The sequence below is a fragment of the Anomaloglossus baeobatrachus genome, chromosome 4 (assembly GCF_048569485.1).
Source record: "Anomaloglossus baeobatrachus isolate aAnoBae1 chromosome 4, aAnoBae1.hap1, whole genome shotgun sequence".
Classification (NCBI taxonomy): Eukaryota; Metazoa; Chordata; class Amphibia; order Anura; family Aromobatidae; genus Anomaloglossus; species Anomaloglossus baeobatrachus.
The window spans coordinates 302,791,792-302,816,258 of NC_134356.1; the positions used below are offsets into that span (position 1 = coordinate 302,791,792).

The following is a 24,467-nucleotide window of genomic DNA, read 5'->3' on the forward strand; positions in this document are numbered from 1 at the left end:
TCTCTCGGCTCTCTCAAGGGACAAGTATCGGCGCTTTCCGTGTTTTTTCAAAAGCGTCTAGCCAGGCTTCCGCAGGTCCGCACGTTCCTGCAGGGAGTTTGCCACATAGTCCCACCTTACAAGCGTCCGCTAGAACCCTGGGATCTTAACAGGGTGCTAACGGCTCTTCAGAAACCACCTTTCGAGCCGATGCGGGATGTCTCTCTATCACGCCTTTCGCAGAAGGTGGCCTTCCTAGTGGCAGTCACATCACTTCGGAGAGTGTCTGAGCTAGCAGCACTGTCATGCAAAGCCCCCTTCTTGGTGTTTCACCAGGATAAGGTGGTTCTGCGTCCGGTCCCGGAATTTCTCCCTAAGGTGGTATCCCCTTTCTTTGTCGCTCCATTGGGAGACCCAGACAATTGGGTGTATAGCTTCTGCCTCCGGAGGCCACACAAAGTATTACACTTTAAAAAGTGTAACCCCTCCCCTCTGCCTATACACCCTCCCGTGCATCACGGGCTCCTCAGTTTTATGCTTTGTGCGAAGGAGGCTGACATCCACGCATAGCTCCACATCTTAGTCAGCAGCAGCTGCTGACTAGGTCGGATGGAAGAAAAGAGGGCCCATAACAGGGCCCCCAGCATGCTCCCTTCTCACCCCACTCTGGTCGGCGGTGTTGTTAAGGTTGAGGTACCCATTGCGGGTACACAGGCAGGAGCCACATGCTGTTTTCCTTCCCCATCACTTAGGGGCTCTGTGTGAAGTGGGATCCTAATCGGTCTCCAGGCACTGGGACCGTGCTCCCTCCGCAGCCCCTGGGGAATCTGCTGGACAGGAGCCGGGTATCTTCAGGGACAAGGCCCTGCTACTGTGAGGTACTCTGTGTCCCCTTGGGGGACCGCGCATGGAGCGCTTGTGCCATACACACTGCAGCACTGCTGGGTGTGTTAGTGCGCCGGGGACTACCGCGCCGACCGCGCTTATTTGCCGGCCGCGCTTATAACTTTAGTCCCCGGCTTTTGCGGCCTAGTATCGCATATTCCCGCCCCCAGGCCTGCCAGTCAGGGGAAGGGCGGGACGCTGCACAGGACGTCAGCGCTGAGGGCTGGAGCATACTCTGTATCCTCCTCCCCCCTCACTCAGCTCAGTGGGGCACCAGATTCCCGCACTTTCTAGGGCACGCCCACGGCCCCCTCCTCTTCACAGAACGCCGGCAGCCATTCCTGTCAGCACTGCTAACGCTGGAGAGGAGAGACACGGCTCTGGGAGACCCAGGCAGGGATTCTAGTGACCACACAACCGCTTTGAGCGGTCGGTAAGCAGCACCTAAGGTGCTGGCCCCACTGAGCGCCGAAGTGTACATATATATATATATATATATGCTTATATGCTATAGATTTACACTATACGGTCGCACTGTTGATTTTTGGCTATATACCCTCCTGGATTGTACTCAGAGGAGACAACAGCATGTCGTCCGCAAAAAGCAAGGGTGCCAAAGCACAGGCTTACTTTGCAACCTGTACCTCATGTGCGGCTCTACTACCGGCAGGTTGCACCGACCCTCATTGTGTGCAATGCTCGGCCCCTGTGGCACTTACTCAGCCGGAGCCTCTACTACTGGTGGCCCAGGTGGAGCCACCTGCTACCACTGTCCAGGTGACAGGGACGGAGTTTGCAGTATTTGCTGACAAACTTGCTGAGAGTATGGATAAATGGTCTGCTAAGATACTAGAAGCCTTGCAGTCCAGACCGTTAACTCAGGCCAGGGGCACTGTTGAATCATTGACCCCAGGCCCCCCTCAGTTGGAGCAGCAAAGTGCTCCTGGGGTGACCCATAGGTCCCAGGGTGAGGTCTCTGACACGGACCGCAGTCCCAGGTCGCCTAAGCGGGCTCGCTGGGAAATTCCCTCGACTTCATCACACTGTTCAGGGTCTCAGCAGGAGGACTCTTTGGATGATGAAGCGGAGGCAGCAGAGCAGGATTCTGATCCTGAGGCCGCTCTCAACCTAGATACACCTGAAGGTGACGCCATAGTGAATGACCTTATAGCGACCATCAATCAGGTGTTGGATATTTCTCCCCCAGTTCCTCCAATTGAGGAGTCAGCTTCTCAGCAGGAGAAATTCCGTTTCAGGTTTCCCAAGCGTACAATGAGCACGTTTCTGGATCACTCTGACTTCAGAGAGGCAGTCCAGAAACACCGAGCTTGTCCAGATAAGCGTTTTTCTAAGCGCCTTAAGGATACACGTTACCCCTTTCCCCCTGACGTTGTCAAGGGCTGGGCTCAGTGTCCCAAGGTGGATCCTCCTGTCTCCAGACTGGCGGCTAGATCCATAGTTGCAGTGGAAGATGGGGCTTCACTCAAAGATGCCACTGACAGGCAGATAGAGCTCTGGATGAAATCCATCTACGAAGCTATCGGTGCGTCTTTTGTCCAGCATTCGCAGCCGTATGGGCACTCCAAGCTATCTCAGCTTGTCATGCGCAGATTAATGCAGTCACACGTACGTCTGCTCCGCAAGTGGTGTCCTTAACCTCTCAGGCGTTGGCGTTTGCGTCCTACGCCATTAATGCTGTCCTGGACTGTGCGAGCCGTACGGCGGTAGCATCCGCCAATTCGGTGGCAGTCTGCAGGGCCATGTGGTTACGGGAATGGAAGGCAGACTCTGCTTCCAAAAAGTTCTTAACCGGTTTGCCATTTTCTGGCGACCGCCTGTTTGGTGAGCGATTGGATGAAATCATTAAACAATCCAAGGGAAAGGACTCATCCTTACCCCAGTCCAAACCAAACAGACCTCAACAACAGAAGGTACAATCCAGGTTTCGGTCCTTTCGGTCTACGGGCAGGTCTCAATTCTCCTCGTCCAAAAGGCCTCAGAAGGATCAGAGGAACTCCGATTCATGGCGGTCTAAGTCACGTCCTAAAAAGACCGCCGGAGGAACCGCTCCCAAAGCGGCCTCCTCATGACTCTCGGCCTCCTCACACCGCATCCTCGGTCGGTGGCAGGCTTTCCCGCTTTTGCGACGCCTGGCTGCCACAGGTAAAAGACCGTTGGGTGAGAGACATTCTGTCTCACGGTTACAGGATCGAGTTCAGCTCTCGTCCTCCGACTCGATTCTTCAGAACATCTCCACCCCCCGAGCGAGCCGATGCTCTTCTGCAGGCGGTGTGCACTCTGAAGGCAGAAGGAGTGGTGATCCCTGTTCCTTTTCAGCAACAGGGTCAAGGTTTTTACTCCAACTTGTTCGTGGTGCCGAAAAAGGACGGATCCTTCCGTCCTGTTCTGGACCTAAAACTGCTCAACAAACACGTAAAAACCAGGCGGTTCCGGATGGAATCGCTCTGCTCCGTCATCGCCTCAATGTCCCAAGGAGATTTCCTAGCATCAATCGACATCAAAGATGCTTATCTCCACGTACCGATTGCACCAGAGCATCAACGCTTCCTGCGTTTCGCCATAGGGGACGAACACCTTCAGTTCGTGGCTCTGCCTTTCGGCCTGGCGACAGCCCCACGGGTCTTCACCAAGGTCATGGCAACAGTAGTAGCAGTTCTGCACTCTCAGGGACACTCGGTGATCCCTTACTTAGACGATCTGCTTGTCAAGGCACCCTCTCAAGGGGCATGCCAGCACAGCCTGGACATTGCTCTGGAGACTCTCCAGAGTTTCGGGTGGATCATCAACTTTCCAAAGTCAAATCTCACACCGGCCCAATCACTGACATATCTTGGCATGGAGTTTCATACTCTCTCAGCGATAGTGAAGCTTCCGCTGGACAAACAGCGTTCACTACAGACAGGGGTGCAATCTCTCCTTCAAGGTCAGTCACACCCACTGAGGCGCCTCATGCACTTCCTAGGGAAGATGGTAGCAGCAATGGAGGCAGTTCCTTTTGCGCAGTTTCATCTGCGTCCACTTCAATGGGACATTCTCCGCAAATGGGACAGAAAGTCGACGTCCCTCGACAGGAACGTCTCCCTTTCTCGGGCAGCCAAGGCTTCCCTTCAGTGGTGGCTTCTTCCCTCTTCTCTGTCGAAGGGGAAATCCTTCCTGCCCCCATCCTGGGCTGTGGTCACGACGGACGCGAGCCTGTCAGGGTGGGGAGCGGTCTTTCTCCACCACAGGGCTCAGGGTACCTGGACTCAGCCAGAGTCCTCCCTTCAGATCAATGTTCTGGAGATAAGGGCAGTGTATCTTGCCCTAAAGGCGTTCCAGCCGTGGTTGGAAGGCAAGCAGATCCGAATTCAGTCGGACAACTCCACAGCGGTGGCATACATCAACCACCAAGGCGGAACACGCAGTCGGCAAGCCTTCCAGGAAGTCCGGCGGATTCTGCTTTGGGTGGAAGCCACAGCCTCCACCATATCCGCAGTTCACATCCCGGGCGTAGAAAACTGGGAAGCAGACTTTCTCAGTCGCCAGGGCATGGACGCTGGGGAATGGTCCCTTCACCCGGACGTGTTTCAGGAGATCTGTTGCCGCTGGGGGATGCCGGACGTCGACCTAATGGCGTCCCGGCACAACAACAAGGTCCCGACGTTCATGGCACGGTCTCAAGATCACCGAGCTCTGGCGGCAGACGCCTTAGTTCAGGATTGGTCGCAGTTTCAACTCCCTTATGTGTTTCCCCCTCTGGCACTGTTGCCCAGAGTGTTACGCAAGATCAGGTCCGACTGCCGTCGCACCATCCTCGTCGCTCCAGACTGGCCGAGGAGGTCGTGGTACCCGGATCTGTGGCATCTCACGGTGGGACAACCGTGGGCACTACCAGACCGACCAGACTTGCTGTCTCAAGGGCCGTTTTTCCATCTGAATTCTGCGGCCCTCAACCTGACTGTGTGGCCATTGAGTCCTGGATCCTAGCGTCCTCAGGGTTATCTCAAGAGGTCATTGCCACTATGAGACAGGCTAGGAAACCAACGTCCGCCAAGATCTACCACAGGACGTGGAGGATATTCTTATCTTGGTGCTCTGATCAGGGTTTTTCTCCCTGGCCATTTGCCTTGCCCACTTTTCTTTCCTTCCTGCAATCCGGATTGGAAAAAGGTTTGTCGCTCGGCTCCCTTAAGGGACAAGTCTCAGCGCTCTCTGTGTTTTTTCAGAACCGCCTAGCCAGACTTCCACAGGTAGGCACGTTCCTGCAGGGGGTTTGTCACATAGTCCCTCCTTACAAGCGTCCGTTAGAACCCTGGGATCTGAACAGGGTGCTGATGACTCTTCAGAAACCACCTTTCGAGCCAATGAAAGATATTTCTCTCTCACGTCTTTTGCAGAAAGTGGTCTTCCTAGTGGCAGTCACATCACTTCGCAGAGTGTCTGAGCTAGCAGCGCTGTCATGCAAAGCCCCTTTCCTGGTGTTTCACCAGGACAAGGTGGTTCTGCGTCCGGTTCCGGAATTCCTCCCCAAGGTGGTATCCCCCTTTCATCTCAATCAGGATATCTCCTTACCCTCTTTTTGTCCTCATCCAGTTCACCAATGTGAAAGGGATTTGCACTTGTTAGATCTGGTGAGAGCACTCAGACTCTACATTTCTCGTACGGCGCCCCTGCGCCGCTCGGATGCACTCTTTGTCCTTGTCGCTGGTCAGCGTAAAGGGTCACAGGCTTCCAAATCAACCCTGGCTCGGTGGATCAAGGAACCAATTCTCGAAGCTTACCGATCTTCTGGGCTTCCGGTTCCCTCAGGGCTGAAGGCCCATTCTACCAGAGCCGTGGACACGTCCTGGGCTTTGCGGCACCAGGCTACGGCTCAGCAGGTGTGTCAGGCTGCTACCTGGTCGAGCCTGCACACTTTCACGAAACACTATCGGGTGCATACCTATGCTTCGGCAGATGCCAGCCTAGGTAGGCGAGTCCTTCAGGCGGCGGTTGCCCACCTGTAGGATGGGGCCGTTTTACGGCTCTATTCCGAGGCATTATTTTACCCACCCAGGGACTGCTTTTGGACGTCCCAATTGTCTGGGTCTCCCAATGGAGCGACAAAGAAGGGAATTTTGTTTACTTACCGTAAATTCCTTTTCTTCTAGCTCCAATTGGGAGACCCAGCACCCGCCCCTGTTCCCTTCGGGCTGTTGTTGTTCTTTGTGTACACATGTTGTTCATGTTGAATGGTTTCAATTCTCCGAAATTCCTTCGGATTGAATTTACTTTATACCAATTTATAATTTTTCCTCCTTCTTGCTTTTGCACCAAAACTGAGGAGCCCGTGGTGCACGGGGGGTGTATAGGCAGAAGGGGAGGGGCTTTACACTTTTAAGTGTAATACTTTGTGTGGCCTCCGGAGGCAGAAGCTATACACCCAATTGTCTGGGTCTCCCAATTGGAGCTAGAAGAAAAGGAATTTACGGTAAGTAAACAAAATTCCCTTCTTTCATCTCAATCAGGATATCTCCTTACCTTCTTTTTGCCCTCATCCAGTTCACCAATGTAAAAAGGATTTGCACTTGTTAGATCTCGTGAGAGCACTCAGGCTCTACATTTCTCGCACGGCGCCCCTGCGCCGTTCTGATGCGCTCTTTGTCCTTGTCGCTGGCCAGCGTAAGGGGTCGCAGGCGTCCAAGTCAACCTTGGCTCGGTGGATCAAGGAACCGATTCTTGAAGCCTACCGTTCGTCTGGGCTTCCGATTCCTTCAGGGCTGAAAGCCCATTCTACCAGAGCCGTAGGTGCGTCCTGGGCATTGCGGCACCAGGCTACGGCTCAGCAGGTGTGTCAGGCGGCTACCTGGTCGAGTCTGCACACTTTCACGAAACACTATCAGGTGCATGCCTATGCTTCGGCAGATGCCAGCCTAGGTAGGCGAGTCCTTCAGGTGGCGGTTGCCCACCTGTAAGAGGGGGCCGTTTTTCGGCTCTTTTTATCGAGGTATTCTTTTACCCACCCAGGGACTGCTTTTGGACGTCCCAATTGTCTGGGTCTCCCAATGGAGCGACAAAGAAGAAGGGAATTTTGTTTACTTACCGTAAATTCCTTTTCTTCTAGCTCCTATTGGGAGACCCAGCACCCGCCCCTGTTCCCTTCAGGCTGTTGTTCTTTTGTGTACACATGTTGTTCATGTTGAATTGTTCTTTTGGTTCATGGTTTCAGTTCTCCGAACATCCTTCGGATTGAATTTACCTTAGACCAATTTATAAGTTTCCTCCTTCCTGCTTTGGCACCAAAACTGATGGGCCCGTGATGCACGGGAGGGTGTATAGGCAGAGGGGAGGGGTTACACTTTTTAAAGTGTAATACTTTGTGTGGCCTCCGGAGGCAGAAGCTATACACCCAATTGTCTGGGTCTCCCAATAGGAGCTAGAAGAAAAGGAATTTACGGTAAGTAAACAAAATTCCCTTCTTTGTTTACTTATCGTAAATTCATTTTCTTATAGTTCCGTAATGGGAGACCCAGCACCCTCCCTGTTGCCTGTTGGCAGTTTTCTTGTTCCGTGTGTTTTCACCGGCTGTTGTTGTAGACAGAGGCTCCGGTTGTTCCGGTTTTTTGCTCTATCTCTACTTGTGGGTGGCTGTCCTCCTTCAGCTTTTGCACTAAACTGGCTATATTTGGTTATCCAGGGGGTGTATATGCTCGGAGGGAGGAGCTACACTTTTTAGTGTAGTACTTTGTGTGTCCTCCGGATGCAGAAGCTATACACCCATGGTCTGGGTCTCCCATTACGGAACTATAAGAAAAAGAATTTACGGTAAGTAAACAAAATTCTCTTTTTAAGTATAGGTGACAGGTCTAGAGAAGCCAGACCCACAGTGATAAAATGAGCTCCACATCAATGTAATTTTAAAAGATCACTAATTGTACAGAAATAATTATTGGCCATAATAAACTTTCTTTGTCGCTCCATTGGGAGACCCAGACAATTGGGGTGTATAGCTTCTGCCTCCGGAGGCCACACAAAGTATTACACTTTAAAAAGTGTAACCCCTCCCCTCTGCCTATACACCCTCCCGTGGATCACGGGCTCCTCAGTTTTATGCTTTGTGTGGAAGGAGGCACACATCCACTCATGCATTCTCAACTTAGTTATGTCGGTTGGAAGAAAAGAGGGCCCCCACGGGGTTCCCGGCATGTTTCCCTTCTCACCCCACTACGTCGGCGGTGTTGTTAAGGTTGAAGTACCCATTGCGGGTACAGAGGCTGGAGCCACATGCCGTCTCCTTCACCATCCCTTAAGCGGCTCTGGGAGAAGTTGGATCCTAAGCGGTCATCCATTTACTGGGACCGTGCTCCATCCGCAGCCCCTGTGGGAACCTGCCGGACCGGAGCCTCTTCAACCTCAGGGACCGGGCCCTGCAACTCAAAGGTACTCTGTGTCCCCATAGGGGACTGTGCAGGGAGCGCACCTTCTTCCCGGAAGCCGCGGCGGCTGCTGAATTCAGGAGGCCGGTGGACTTCCGCGCCGACCGTGCCTGCTTGTCGGGCGCGGTCTCAAATTTAGTCCCCGGCTTCATCGCGGCCTAGTCGCAAAAATCCCGCCCCCGGGCCTGCCTGTCAGGGGTAAGGGCGGGATTACCGACCTGACGTCGGATGTGAGGGCTGGCGCATCCTGCAGGTTTCCTCCCCCCCTCACTGATCACTGTGGGGACCCCAGATTCCCGCACTTTTGCTGGCGCCGCCCACGGCTCCACTCCTCCCCTGAGAGCTCCGGCAGCCATTTTTTGGCATTCTGCTGGTGGAGGATTCTCAGTGAACAGCTCTGCAGCTCCGGGGGATCCAAGGCAGGGAATCTGGAGGACACTCCGCTCGTTAGCGGTCGGTAAGCCACACCGGTCACCCGGTGCTGGTCCCCCTAGGGTGCTGGATTAGATACGTATATATCTATATCTATCTGTTCGGTGGGCTGTATACCCCTTTCCCATATACCCTCAGTGATCACTCTCCTAGGAGACAACAGCATGTCGTCCACAAGGAGCAAAGCTGTTAAGGCACAGGGTTTTTTTTGCGGCCTGTACCTCTTGTGGGGCTATGTTACCTGCGGGTTCCACCTACTCTCACTGTGAGCAATGCTCGACCCCTGTTTCGCTTGCTCAGCCGGAGCCTCGGACACTGGTGGGCCCCTCGGCTCATGTAGACCCCCCTGCTCCCCCTGACCAGGCTGCAGGGACAGAGTTCGCCTCTTTTGCTGAGAAACTCTCTGAGTCACTTTCTCAATCCATTGCACAATCTATGGACAAATGGTCTTCTAGGCTGCTAGAGGCTTTGCAGTCCAGACCGGACCCTTCACAGGCCCCGGCCCCTGTTGGCTTGTCGCCTCCAGGCCCCTCTCGGTCCGCGCCACAGCGCGCTCATAGGTTGGCCCCTCGGTCTTAGGCGGAGGACTCCTGCCCGGACCGCAGCCCCCGACCGGCTAAGCGGTCTCGCTGGGACTCTTCCCCGACTTCCTCTCGCTGCTCGGGATCCCAGCTTGAGGACTCTCTGGAGGACGAGGCGGATGTCGCAGCTCAGGGCTCTGACCCTGACGTCGCCCTTAACCTTGATACACCTGAGGGGGACGCCTTAGTAAATGATCTTATCTCGTCCATCAACCAGGTGTTAGATCTCTCTCCCCCGCCTCCTCCTGTAGAGGAGTCGGCGTCTCAGCAGGAGAAACACCAGTTTCGGTTCCCCAAACGTACACGCAATACGTTTTTTGATCACTCTAACTTCAGGGACGCTGTCCAGAAGCCCAGAGCGGTCCCGGACAAGCGCTTTACTAAGCGCCTCACTGACACGCGTTACCCCTTCCCATCTGAAGTCGTTAAGGGTTGGGCTCACTGTCCCAAGGTGGATCCTCCAGTCTCAAGATTGGCAGCTAGATCCGTGGTGTCGGTTGCAGATGGCTCATCGCTAAAAGATGCCACTGACAGACAGATTGAGCTCCTGGTGAAGTCCATCTATGAGGCCACGGGCGCGTCTTTTGCCCCGGCCTTTGCAGCCGTGTGGACACTCCAAGCTATCTCTGCTTGTCTGACTGAGATTAATGCTGTCACACGTAATTCTGCTCCGCAAGTTGCGTCTTTGACCTCTCAGGCGTCAGCCTTTTCATCCTACGCCATGAACGCTGTCCTGGACTCTGCTAGCCGTACAGCTGTAGCATCCGCTAACTCTGTGGCAGTCCGCAGGGCCATGTGGCTGCGCGAATGGAAGGCAGATTCGGCTTCCAAGAGGTTCTTAACAGGTTTGCCGTTTTCTGGCGACCGTTTGTTTGGCGAACGATTGGATGAGATTATTAAGGAATCCAAAGGAAAGGATTCCTCCTTACCCCAGGCCAAACCTAAGAGACCTCAACAGAGAAAGTTTCAATCGAGATTTCGGTCCTTTCGTCCCTCCGCCAAGTCCCAATCCTCTTCGTCCAACAGGCCGGAGAAAGGCCAGAGGAACTCCTATGCGTGGCGATCCAAGTCTCGCCCACAAAAGGCCGCAGGAGGCACTGCCTCCAAGACGGCTTCCTCATGACTCTCGGCCTCCCCTGACCGCATCCTTGGTCGGTGGCAGGCTCTCCCGCTTTGGAGACGCCTGGTGGCCACATGTTCAAGACCGATGGGTGAGAGACATTCTGTCTCATGGTTACAGGATAGAGTTCAGCTCTCGTCCTGCGGCTCGCTTCTTCAGAACCTCTCCACCCCCCGCTCAGGCCGACGCACTTTTTCAGGCAGTAGCCGCTCTAAAGATGGAAGGAGTTGTTATCCCCGTTCCCCTTCAGGAACGTGGTCGCGGATTTTACTCCAACTTGTTCGTGGTGCCAAAAAAGGACGGGTCATTCCGTCCTGTTCTGGACCTCAAGCTGCTCAACAGACATGTGAGAACCAGACGGTTCCGGATGGAATCTCTCCGCTTGGTCATCGCCTCAATGTCACAAGGAGACTTCCTAGCATCGATCGACATCAAGGATGCTTATCTCCATGTACCGATCGCACCCGAGCATCAACGTTTCCTGCGTTTCGCTATCGGGGACGAACACCTCCAGTTCGTGGCATTGCCTTTCGGCTTGGCGACAGCCCCACGGGTTTTCACCAAAGTCATGGCATCCGTTGTGGCAGTCCTGCATTCTCAGGGCCACTCGGTGATTCCATACTTGGACGATCTCCTAGTCAGGGCCCCGTCTCGGGTGGCGTGTCAACAAAGTCTATCTGTCGCTCTGGCGACTCTCCAGCGGTTCGGGTGGATCATCAACTTCACGAAATCCAAGTTGACACCGACCCAATCACTGACGTACCTTGGGATGGAGTTTCATACCCAGCAAGCGTTAGTCAAGCTTCCGAGAGACAAACAGCTTTCTCTGCAGGCAGGGGTGCAATCCCTTCTTCGGAGTCAGTCACACCCCTTAAGGCGCCTCATGCACTTCCTGGGGAAGATGGTGGCAGCTATAGAGGCAGTCCCGTTCGCGCAATTCCATCTTCGGCCACTCCAATGGGACATTCTCCGCAAATGGGACAGGAGTTCGGCTTCCCTCGACAGGAACGTCTCTCTTTCCCTTGCAACCAAGACGTCACTTCAGTGGTGGCTCCTTCCCAACTCTCTGTCGCAGGGAAAATCCTTCCTGCCCCCAACCTGGGCTGTAGTCACCACGGACGCGAGCCTGTCAGGGTGGGGAGCGGTTTTTCTCCACCACAGGCTCAGGGAACCTGGACTCCGATAGAGTCATCCCTTCAGATCAATGTTCTGGAGATAAGGGCAGTGTATCTAGCCCTATTGGCTTTTCATCGGTGGCTGGAGGGCAGGCAGATCCGTATCCAGTCGGACAACGCCACTGCCGTCGCATACATCAACCACCAAGGCGGCACTCGCAGCCGTCAAGCCTTCCAGGAAGTCCGACGGATTCTGCAGTGGGTGGAAGACACAGCTTCCACCATCTCCGCAGTTCACATCCCGGGCGTAGAGAACTGGGAAGCAGATTTTCTCAGTCGTCAGGGCATGGACGCGGGGGAATGGTCTCTGCACCCAGACATGTTTCGAGAGATCTGTCGCCGCTGGGGAACGCCGGACATCAATCTCATGGCGTCACGGCACAACAACAAAGTCCCGGCATTCATGGCACGGTCTCAGGATCACAAAGCTCTGGCGGCGGACGCGTTAGTTCAGGATTGGTCGCAGTTTCGACTGCCTTATGTGTTTCCTCCTCTGGCGATGCTGCCCAGAGTGTTACGCAAGATCAGGTCCGACTGCCGTCGCGCCATTCTCGTCGCTCCAGACTGGCCGAGGCGGTCGTGGTACCCGGATCTGTGGCATCTCACGGTGGGTCAACCGTGGGCGCTTCCAGACCGCCCAGACTTGCTGTCACAAGGCCCGTTTTTCCATCTGAATTCTGTGGCCCTCAACCTGACTGTGTGGCCATTGAGTCCTGGCTCCTAGCGTCTTCAGGGTTATCTCAGGATGTCATTGCCACCATGAGACAGGCCAGGAAGCCTACGTCCGCCAAGATCTATTATAGGTCTTGGCAAATCTTCCTTTCCTGGTGCGCTAATAACGGTTTTACTCCATGGCCGTTTGCCTTACCCACTTTTCTTTCATTCCTTCAATCCGGAATGGACAAGGGTTTGTCACTTGGCTCTCTCAAGGGCCAAGTATCGGCGCTCTCCGTGTTTTTTCAAAAGCGCCTAGCCAGGCTTCCGCAGGTCTGCACGTTCCTGCAGGGAGTTTGCCACATAGTCCCACCTTACAAGCGTCCGCTGGAACCCTGGGATCTTAACAGGGTGCTAACGGCTCTTCAGAAACCACCTTTCGAGCCGCTGCGGGATGTCTCTCTATCACGTCTTTCGCAGAAGGTGGCCTTCCTAGTGGCAGTCAGATCACTTCGGAGAGTGTCTGAGCTAGCAGCGCTGTCATGCAAAGCCCCTTCCTGGTGTTTCACCAGGATAAGGTGGTTCTGCGTCCGGTCCCGGAATTTCTCCCTAAGGTGGTATCTCCTTTTCATCTCAATCAGGATATCTCCTTGCCTTCATTTTGCCCTAATCCAATTCACCAGTGTGAAAAGGATTTGCACTCTTTGGATCTTGTGAGAGCACTCCGGCTCTACGTGTCTCGCACGGCGCCCCTGCATCGTTCAGATGCGCTCTTTGTCCTTGTCGCTGGCCAGCGTAAGGGCTCGCAGGCTTCCAAGTCAACCTTGGCTCGGTGGATCAAGGAACCGATTCTCGAAGCCTACCGTTCTTCTGGGCTTCCGCTTCCTTCAGGGCTGAAAGCCCATTCTACCAGAGCCGTGGGTGCGTCCTGGGCATTGCGGCACCGGGCTACGGCTCAGCAGGTGTGTCAGGCAGCTACGTGGTCTAGTCTGCACACTTTCACGAAACACTACCAAGTGCATACCTATGCTTCGGCAGACGCCAGTCTAGGTAGGCGAGTCCTTCAGGCGGCGGTTGCCCACCTGTAAGAGGGGGCCGTTTTTTCGGCTCTTTTTATTGAGGTATTCTTTTACCCACCCAGGGACTGCTCTTGGACGTCCCAATTGTCTGGGTCTCCCAATGGAGCGACAAAGAAGAAGGGAATTTTGTTTACTTACCGTAAATTCCTTTTCTTCTAGCTCCTATTGGGAGACCCAGCACCCGCCCCTGTACCCTTCGGGCTGGTTGTTTTTTTGTGTACACATGTTGTTCATGTTGAATTGTTCTTTTGGTTCATAGGTTTGCAGTTCTCCGAACATCCTACGGATTGCATTTACCCTAGACCAATTTATAAGTTTTCTCCTTCCTGCTTTTGCACCAAAACTGAGGAGCCCGTGATCCACGGGAGGGTGTATAGGCAGAGGGGAGGGGTTACACTTTTTAAAGTGTAATACTTTGTGTGGCCTCCGGAGGCAGAAGCTATACACCCCAATTGTCTGGGTCTCCCAATAGGAGCTAGAAGAAAAGGAATTTACGGTAAGTAAACAAAATTCCCTTCATTCCTTTTGCAAAATGACATAGGGGTGCTTCACACACAGCGAGCTCGCTGCCGAGATCGCTGCTGAGTCACGCTTTTTGTGACGCAGCAGTGACCTCATTAGCGATCTCGCTGTGTGTGACACTGAGCAGCGATCTGGCCCCTGCTGCGAGATCGCTGCTCGTTACACACAGCCCTGGTTCGTTTTCTTCAAAGGCGCTCTCCCACTGTGACACACAGATCGCTGTGTGTGACAGCGAGAGAGCGACAAATGAAGGGAGCAGGAGCCGGCGTCTGACAGCTGAGGTAAGCTGTAACCAAGATAAACATCGGGTAACCAAGGTGGTTACCCGATATTTACCTTAGTTACCAGCCTCCGCAGCTCTCACACTGCCTGTGCTGCCGGCTCCGGCTCTCTGCACATGTAGCTGCTGTACACATCGGGTTAATTAACCCGATGTGTACTGTAGCTAGGAGAGCAAGGAGCCAGCGCTAAGCAGTGTGCGCGGCTCCCTGCTCTCTTCACATGTAGCTGCATTACACATCGGGTTAATTAACCCGATGTGTACTGTAGCTAGGAGAGCAAAGCTAAGCGGTGTGCACTGGTAACTAATGTAAACATCGGGTAACCATACCCGATGTTTACCTTAGGTACCAGTGTCCGCAGCTTCCAGACGCCGGCTCCGTGCAAGCGCAGCGTCGCTTGCACGTCGCTGCTGGCTGGGGGCTGTTCACTGGTCGCTGGTGAGATCTGCCTCTTTGACAGCTCACCAGCGACCATGTAGCGATGCAGCAGCGATCCTGACCAGGTCAGATCGCTGGTCGGATCGCTGCTGCATCGCTAAAGTGTGAAGGCACCCATACTGTCTTTGTATCACACCTCTGTATTTGATTACGCTGGTGATAGATGTTAAGTTGAAAGGGTACATGCCCATGATGAGTTTTACTCAGCGACAATACACAGTCAAGAAGATGAGTCAAAAATGCAGCGTTTTATAGTACAAATAAAGTGGATAGGATTCATTGAAATCTCCTACCGACTGGAAAGTTTACGCTGCGTAGTGAAGAAGCAGTCTGCAGCATGTCAATGTCTTTTTCAGGAACGCTCATTTTTTGTGCGGATTTTCCCCATAGACTTGCATTAGATGTAGAAATTCCTCAGGTAAAAAACACACATGCATTTTTGGTGCGTTTACTTGGCGAGAATGCACCAAAAACTCATGTAATCCACACGAATTGATGTAAAAAACAGGAAGTTTCAAAAACAAAACTGCTTTATTTAAGGGATGACACACCAAACAGACAAAAACTCTCACACACACGCAATAAAAAAAAACCGCAAGTAAACGAAGGTGCAAAGATCGTGCAAATATTATGCAGTGTCAAAAGCTCGACGGATACTAGTCTTGGAAACGTAGTCTATGTGTGTAATTATATATATCTTATCGTTTTAGGACAAAGCCTTACAGGACCTTGATAAAGAAGACAACACTAACGAATCCTTGTCTGCAGAATCTGATTCTGAGGATGAAGATGGCATTAAAATCGATACAGAAAAGGCTTTAGCAGAAAAAGAAAAGGTAACCAATCTCGTGAAAAAAAAACAAAAAAAAACCACTTTAATTTGATAGTGTCTAGTGGCCATTTTTTTTCTCTGTACCATTAAGTGGATGATCTAGTCCTGATGAGGACGATGTACTTACTTTGCAAATCTATCCAGATTAACTCTGTAATCCGTCCAGTTAGACCCTGCCAGATTCCAAGAGCCTGTCTAGCTCTTTTCACTGCTCCTGCTGCTGAAATCCGACCCATGCTTGGTACTATGGACACTGCTTCTTCTATCAGTAAGAGCCCACCCTCTAGTAGCACTTTCAGTTTGTAATAATAGTTTCTAATGACGTCGGCCGCTGCTCTTAATTAGGGAACGTTATGGAGTGAGACTTGTCTGATTTATGAAGAGGTGCACACCTTTTCTGGATCGGGGGTACCTGACTAGTGGTGTGCGCCTATGTTTGATACACATGAAACCTTACTTTGGCCAGGGACTTTGAGTTTCACCAAAATTTGGCGACTTTTCAATGCTGTTACGCCAGAATTCTGGCTTGAAAGCTTTGATGAATGGGGCTGTAAGTCGATAGTCATACATGATAGATTTGCTCAGACTTCAGACAGTATCACACAGGAGATGATTATATACACAGCTCAGCAGACAGTATCACACAGGATAGGATTAGATACACAACCCTGCAGACAGTATCACCGGTACACACACAGGTACTCACATGAAGTCACACACACACACACACACACACACACACACACACACACATTGCTCTGTCAGCACACACGCAAAATGCTCTGCAACACACAAGCACGCACGCACACACATTGCTCTGCCAGCACACACGCAAAATGCTCTATAACACACAAGCACGCACGCACACACATTGCTCTGCCAGCACACATGCAAAATGCTCTGCAACACACACACAACCACGCACACACATTGCTCTGCAACACACACACAAGCACGCACACACATTGCTCTGCAACACACACACACAAGCACGCACACAAATTGCTCTGCCAGCGCACACACATTGCTCTGCAACACACACACACACACACAAGCACGCACACACATTGCTCTGCCAGCACGCATGCAAAATACTCTGCAACACACACACAAGCACGCACACACATTGCTCTGCCAGCACACATGCAAAATGCTCTGCAACACACACGAGCACGCACACACATTGCTTTGCCAGCATACACGCAAAATGCTCTGCAACACACACATAACAAGCACGCACGCACACACATAACAAGCACGCACACACATTGCTCTGGCAGCACACACGCAAAATGCTCTGCAACACACACACACAAGCATGCCCGCTGCGGCCGTACACTACTCACACACAGGCCGATAGGTGACAGGCCATGGAGGAAGAGTGTGGGGGTATTATCAGAGACGGTAGCATCGGCGGCGAGGGAGGGGCGCCAGTACACTACTCCCCAAGGGCAGAACGGGTGACAGGGGGAAAAGTTCAGCACACAGCATGACCGCTGTGAGCTGCAGAAAGATGGCGTGATCTCCTCGCTCTGCTGTGATGTGGACAGCCAAGGGGGCGCGTCCAGGTCACAGCAGGGAGCTCTACTATAATAAGCCTAGGGGTCGGATTCCGACTATCAGAGTCTATGCACAGGGGCTGCCATAAAGCAGTGAGTTACTGTCGTTACACACACAGCAAATCCAGCATGGCAGCCCCCAGTGCCTCCAGTAAAATAAGAATTAAATAAGAACTAAATAAGCTGCGATTTTAATTTTGTATTAAAAATACTTTATTTCATAATCACTATTTTTAATACAAAAATAAAAAACCGCGATACCTTTCCTTTAAAATTATTCGGTCAGATTTGAGGTCATCTATGAAGGAGGATCTGATGGAAGCAATTCTATTTCTTAGAACAAATTCAGACTGCACAAATGTTACTTAGTATGTTTTTGTTGAAAACTGTTTTTTGTCACTTACATAGTTTATTACATAGTTATATAATAGTGTATTACATATTTACAATTTATTCGTTTTTTATGTTCTAAAGTTGTATTCCAATAAATATATTTTATGTTCTATCTAACTATCTTGATTATTGTATCATAAAAATGATTAAATGTCTGATGTTCACATTGTACTACAATACATTTTTCACTTAAATATAAGCAATATATGTGAGTGTCGGAGTCGATGCAGAGTTTATTCATGCTGCACCAGACGGACGGGTATGAGCTCAGGAGTATCTGTGTGTACAGAGAGAGTTTTCAGTTTACAGTACATGAGAGTACTCTCTGAACACATGGGACATGGTTGGAATTTGTATACCGATTTCTATTAAAAAAAAAATTAAAAATGCCACTACTTAACCCCTTCACGACCATGGACGGATATATCCGTCATGGAGCGTGTCCCGTTAAGCCCCGCGGCGTTGATCGGGCACACATATCAGCTGTTTTCAACAGCTAACATGTGTGCCTACATGTTACGAGTGGAATCGCATTCCACCCGTAACATTAACCCCTTACATCTCGCTGCCAAAGTCTGGCAGCGAGATGTATATACGCGCGGTGAACATTTTCACTTACCGCCGCCCCCATCGGAAGTCACGTGAGTGAACACGAGACTTTCGGTGGTTGCCATGGTAACACAGGGTCATGTGATGACGCCTGCAGGTATGAAGTTTCACTTTCGTTTTCACCTGGCCCGGAGGCCAGGGAAGCAGGAAGTGACTGTATCTGCTGTTTACAGCTGTATAGCTGTGATCAGCAGATGGATAAGAGCGATCGGATTACTGATCGCTATAGCCCCCTAGGGGGACTATTAAAGTAAAAAAAAAAAGTAACAAAAAAAAAGTTTTAAAAAATAAAAAAAACTAAAAGTTCAAATCACCCCCCCCTTTCCCCCCATTGAAAATTAAAGGGTTAAAAAATAAATAAATATACCCTTATTTGGTATCGCTGCATTCATAAATGCCCGATCTATCAAAATATAAAATCAATTAATCTGATTGGTAAACAGCGTAGTGGCAAAAAAATTCCAAACGCCAAAATTACGTTTCTTTGTCGCTCCATTGGGAGACCCAGACAATTGGGTGTATAGCTTCTGCCTCCGGAGGCCACACAAAGTATTACACTTTAAAAAGTGTAACCCCTCCCCTCTGCCTATACACCCTCCCGTGGATCACGGGCTCCTCAGTTTTATGATTTGTGTGGAAGGAGGCACACATCCACTCATGCATTCTCATATTAGTTATGTCGGTTGGAAGAAAAGAGGGCCCCCACGGGGCCCCCGGCATGTTCCCTTCTCACCCCACTACGTCGGCGGTGTTGTTAAGGTTGAGGTACCCATTGCGGGTACAAAGGCCGGAGCCTCATGCCGTCTCCTTCACCATCCCTTAGCGGCTCTGGGAGAAGTGGGATCCTGAACGGTCATCCATTTGCTGGGACCGTGCTCCCTCCGCAGCCCCTGTGGGAATCTGCCAGACCGGAGTCTATTCAACCTCAGGGACCGGGCACTGGAACTCTAAGGTACTCTGTGTCCCCATTGGGGACTGTGCAGGAGCGCACCTTCTTCCCGGACGCTGCGGCAGCTGCTGAATTGAAAAGACCGGCGGACTTCCGCGCCGATCGTGCCTGCTTGTCGGGCGCGGTCTCAAATTTAGTCCCCGGCTTCATCGCGGCCTAGTCGCTAAAATCTCACCCACAGGCCTGCCTGTCAGGGGTAAGGGCGGGACTGCCGACCTGACGTCAGATGTGAGGGCTGGAGCATCCTGCATGTTTCCTCCCCCCTCACTGATCACTGTGGGGACCCCAGATTCCCGCACTTTCCTGGCGCCGCCCACGGCTCCACTCCTCCCCTGAGAGCTCCGGCAGCCATTTTTTGGGCATTCTGCCGGTGGAGGATTCTCAGGAACAGCTCTGCAGCTCCGGGGGACCTAAGGCTGGGAATCTGGAGGCACACACTCCGCTTGTTAGCGGTCGGTAAGCCACACCGGTCACCCGGTGCTGGTCACCCCTAGGGTGCCGGAATAGATACGTATTTATATATATATTTCTGTTCGGTCGGGCTGTATACCCTTTTTTGCCCATATACCCTCAGTGATCATTCTCCTAGGAGACAACAGCATGTCGTCCACAAGGAGCAAAGCTGTTAAGGCACAGGGTTTTTTTTGCGGCCTGTACCTCTTGTGGGGCTATGTTACCTGCGGGTTCCACCTACCCTCACTGTGAGCAATGCTCGACCCCTGTTTCGCTTGCTCAGCCGGAGCCTCGGTCACTAGTGGGCCCCTCGGCTCATGTAGACCCCCCTGCTCCCCCTGTCCAGGCGGCAGGGACAGAGTTCGCCTCTTTTGCTGAGAAACTCTCTGAGTCACTTTCACAATCCATGGCTCAGTCTATGGACAAATGGTCTGCCAAGCTGCTAGAAGCTTTGCAGTCCAGACCGGTCCTTACACAGGCCCCGGCCCCTGTTGGATCGTCGCCTCCAGGCCCCTCTCGGTCCGAGCCGCAGCGCGCTCCCAGGTTGGGCCCTAGGTCCCACGCGGAGGACTCCTGCCAGGACCACAGTCCTAGACAGGCTAGGCGGGCTCGCTGGGAATCTTCCCCCGACTTCTTCACGCTGCTCGGGTTCCCAGCTTGAGGACTCTCTGGAGGACGAGGCGGACGTCGCAGCTCAGGGTTCTGACCCTGACGTCGCCCTTAACCTTGATACACCTGAGGGGGACGCATTAGTGAATGATCTTATCTCGTCCATCAACCAGGTGTTGGATCTCTCTCCCCCGCCTCCTACTGTGGAGGAGTCGGCGTCTCAGCAGGAGAAACACCAGTTTCGGTTCCCCAAACGTACACGTAGTGCGTTCTTCGATCACTCTAACTTCAGAGACGCTGTCCAGAGGCCCAGAGCGGTTCCGGACAAGCGCTTTACTAAGCGCCTCACTGACACGCGTTACCCCTTCCCCTCTGAAGTCGTTAAGGGTTGGGCTCAATGTCCCAAGGTGGATCCTCCAGTCTCTAGATTGGCGGCTAGATCTGTGGTATCGGTTGCAGATGGCTCATCGCTAAAGGATGCCACTGACAGACAGATTGAGCTCCTGGTGAAGTCCATCTATGAGGCCACGGGCGCGTCTTTTGCCCCGGCCTTTGCAGCCGTGTGGGCACTCCAAGCTATCTCAGCTTGTCTGGCTGAGATTAATGCTGTCACACGTAATTCTGCTCCGCAAGTTGCGTCTTTGACTTCTCAAGCGGCAGCTTTTTCTTCCTACGCCATGAACGCAGTCCTAGACTCTGCTAGCCGTACAGCTGTGGCATCCGCTAACTCTGTGGCAGTCCGCAGGGCCATGTGGCTGCGCGAATGGAAGGCAGACTCGGCCTCCAAGAGGTTCTTAACCGGTTTGCCGTTTTCTGGCGAACGCTTGTTTGGCGAACGATTGGATGAGATTATTAAGGAATCCAAGGGAAAGGACTCCTCCTTACCCCAGTCCAAACCTAAGAGACCTCAGCAACGGAAAATACAATCGAGGTTTCGGTCCTTTCGTCCCTCCGCCAAGCCCCAATCCTCTTCGTCCAGCAGGCAGGAGAAAGGCCAGAGGAACTCCTATGCGTGGCGGTCCAAGTCACGCCCCCAAAAGGCCGCAGGAGGCACTGCCTCCAAGGCGGCCTCCTCATGACTCTCGGCATCCCCTAACCGCATCCTCGGTCGGTGGCAGGCTCTCCCGCTTTGGCGACGCCTGGTGGCCACATGTTCAAGACCGATGGGTGAGAGACATTCTGTCTCACGGTTACAGGATAGAGTTCAGCTCCCGTCCTGCGGCTCGTTTCTTCAGAACCTCTCCGCCCCCCGCTCAGGCCGACGCACTTTTTCAGGCAGTGGACGCTCTGAAGACAGAAGGAGTTGTGACCCCCGTTCCCCTTCAGGAACGTTGTCGCGGCTTTTACTCCAACTTGTTCGTGGTGCCAAAAAAGGACGGGTCATTCCGTCCCGTTCTGGACTTCAAGCTGCTCAACAGACACATGAGAACCAGACGGTTTCGGATGGAATCTCTCCGCTCGGTCATCGCCTCGATGTCAGAAGGAGACTTCCCAGCATCGATCGACATCAAAGAGGCTTATCTCCACGTGCCGATCGCACCCGAACATCAACGCTTCTTGCGTTTCGCCATCGGGGACGAACACCTTCCGTTCGTGGCATTGCCTTTCGGCCTGGCGACAGCCCCACGGGTTTTCACCAAAGTCATGGCATCCGTCGTGGCGGTCCTACACTCTCAGGGCCACTCGGTGATTCCCTACTTAGACAATCTCCTAGTCAGGGCCCCTTCTCGGGTGGCGTGTCAACACAGCCTTACCGTCGCTCTGACGACTCTCCAGCAGTTCGGGTGGATCATCAACTTCCCGAAATCCAAGTTGACACCGACCCAATCACTGACTTACCTCGGGATGGAGTTTCATACACAGTCAGCGGTAGTCAAGCTACCGCGGGACAAACAGCTTTCTCTGCAGGCAGGGGTGCAATCACTTCTTCGGAGTCAGTCACACCCCTTAAGGCGCCTCATGCACTTCCTGGGGAAGATGGTGGCAGCGATGGAGGCAGTGCCATTCGCGCAATTCCATCTACGGCCGCTCCAATGGGACATTCTCCGCAAATGGGACAGGAGGTCGGCTTCCCTCGACAGGAACGTCTCTTTCCCTTGCAACCAAGACGTCACTTCAGTGGTGGCTCCTTCCCAATTCTCTATCGCAGGGAAAATCCTTCCTACCCCCAACCTGGGCTGTGGTCACCAAGGACGCGAGCCTGTCAGGGTGGGGAGCGGTTTTTCTCCACAACAGGGCTCAGGGAACCTGGACTCCGATAGTCTTCCCTTCAGATCAATGTATCTAGCCCTATTAGCTTTTCATCGGTGGCTGGAGGGCAGGCAGATCCGTATCCAGTCGGACAACGCCACTGCCGTCGCATACATCAACCACCAAGGCGGCACTCGCAGTCGTCAAGCCTTCCAGGAAGTCCGGCGGATTCTGCAGTGGGTGGAAGCCACAGCCTCCACCATCTCCGCAGTTCACATCCCGGGCGTAGAAAACTGGGAAGCAGATTTTCTCAGTCGTCAGGGCATGGATGCGGGGGAATGGTCTCTGCACCCAGAAGTGTTTCGAGAGATCTGTCGCCGCTGGGGAACGCCGGACGTCGATCTCATGGCGTCACGGCACAACAACAAAGTCCCGGCATTCATGGCACGGTCTCAGGATCACAGAGCTCTGGCGGCGGACGCGTTAGTTCAGGACTGGTCGCAGTTTCGACTGCCTTTTGTGTTTCCTCCTCTGGCGATGCTGCCCAGAGTGTTACGCAAGATCAGGTCCGACTGCCGTCGCGCCATTCTCGTCGCTCCAGACTGGCCGAGGCGGTCGTGGTACCCGGATCTGTGGCATCTCACGGTGGGTCAACCGTGGGCGCTTCCAGACCGCCCAGACTTGCTGTCACAAGGGCCATTTTTCCATCTGAATTCTGTGGCCCTCAACCTGACTGTGTGGCCATTGAGTCCTGGCTCCTAGCGTCTTCAGGGTTATCTCAGGATGTCATTGCCACCATGAGACAGGCCAGGAAGCCAACGTCTGCCAAGATCTATTACAGGTCTTGGCAAATCTTCTTATCCTGGTGCTCTGATAACGGTTTTCCCCCATGGCTGTTTGCCTTACCCACTTTTCTTTCATTCCTTCAATCCGGAATGGACAAGGGTTTGTCACTCGGCTCTCTCAAGGGCCAAGTATCGGCGCTCTCCGTATTTTTTCAAAAGCGTCTAGCCAGGCTTCCGCAGGTCCGCACGTTCCTGCAGGGAGTTTGCCACATAGTCCCACCTTACAAGCGTCCGCTGGAACCCTGGGATCTTAACAGGGTGCTAACGGCTCTTCAGAAACCACCTTTCGAGCCGCTGCGGGATGTCTCTCTATCACGTCTTTCTCCCTAAGGTGGTATCTCCTTTTCATCTCAATCAGGATATCTCCTTGCCTTTATTTTGCCCTAATCCAATTCACCAATGTGAAAAGGATTTGCACTCTTTGGATCTGGTGAGAGCACTCCGGCTCTACGTGTCTCGCACGGCGCCCCTGCGTCGTTCAGATGCGCTCTTTGTCCTTGTCGCTGGCCAGCGTAAGGGTTCGCAGGCTTCCAAGTCAACCTTGGCTCGGTGGATCAAGGAACCGATTCTCGAAGCCTACCGTTCTTCTGGGCTTCCACTTCCTTCAGGGCTGAATGCCCATTCTACCAGAGCCGTGGGTGCGTCCTGGGCATTGCGGCATCGGGCTACGGCTCAGCAGGTGTGTCAGGCAGCGACGTGGTCTAGTCTGCACACTTTCACGAAACACTATCAAGTGCATACCTATGCTTCGGCAGACGCCAGTCTAGGTAGGCGAGTCCTTCAGGCGGCGGTTGCCCACCTTTAAGAGGAGGGCCGTTTTTTCGGCTCTTTTTATTGAGGTATTCTTTTACCCACCCAGGGACTGCTCTTGGACGTCCCAATTGTCTGGGTCTCCCAATGGAGCGACAAAGAAGAAGGGAATTTTGTTTACTTACCGTAAATTCCTTTTCTTCTAACTCCTATTGGGAGACCCAGCACCCGCCCCTGTTTCCCTTCGGGCTGGTTGTTCTTTTGTGTACACATGTTGTTCATGTTGAATTGTTCTTTTGGTTCATGGTTCAGTTCTCCGAACATCCTTCGGATTTAATTTACCCTAGACCAATTCATAAGTTTTCTCCTTCCTGCTTTTGCACCAAAACTGAGGAGCCCGTGATCCACGGGAGGGTGTATAGGCAGAGGGGAGGGGTTACACTTTTTAAAGTGTAATACTTTGTGTGGCCTCCGGAGGCAGAAGCTATACACCCAATTGTCTGGGTCTCCCAATAGGAGCTAGAAGAAAAGGAATTTACGGTAAGTAAACAAAATTCCCTTCTTTTTGGTCGCCGCAAGTTTTACGCAAAATGCAATAACAGGCGATCAAAACGTAGCATCTGCGCAAAAAGGGAACCATTAGAAACGTCAGCTCGAGACGCAAAAAATAAGCAGTCACTGAGCCATAGAGCCCAAAAAATGAGAACTCTACGGGTT

General features: G+C 52.6%; 1 protein-coding gene across 2 annotated transcripts in view; it reads left to right on the plus strand.

Moving 5' to 3' along the window:
• The window catches only part of RPAP3 (RNA polymerase II associated protein 3), a 205,862-nt gene that overhangs the window by 44,771 nt on the left and 136,624 nt on the right, over positions 1–24,467 (plus strand). For both annotated transcript variants that reach the window (XM_075344953.1, XM_075344955.1), the window contains one exon: positions 15,272–15,397. In XM_075344953.1, the coding sequence (XP_075201068.1) occupies positions 15,272–15,397 (126 nt within the window). The remainder of the gene's footprint in view (positions 1–15,271; positions 15,398–24,467) is intronic.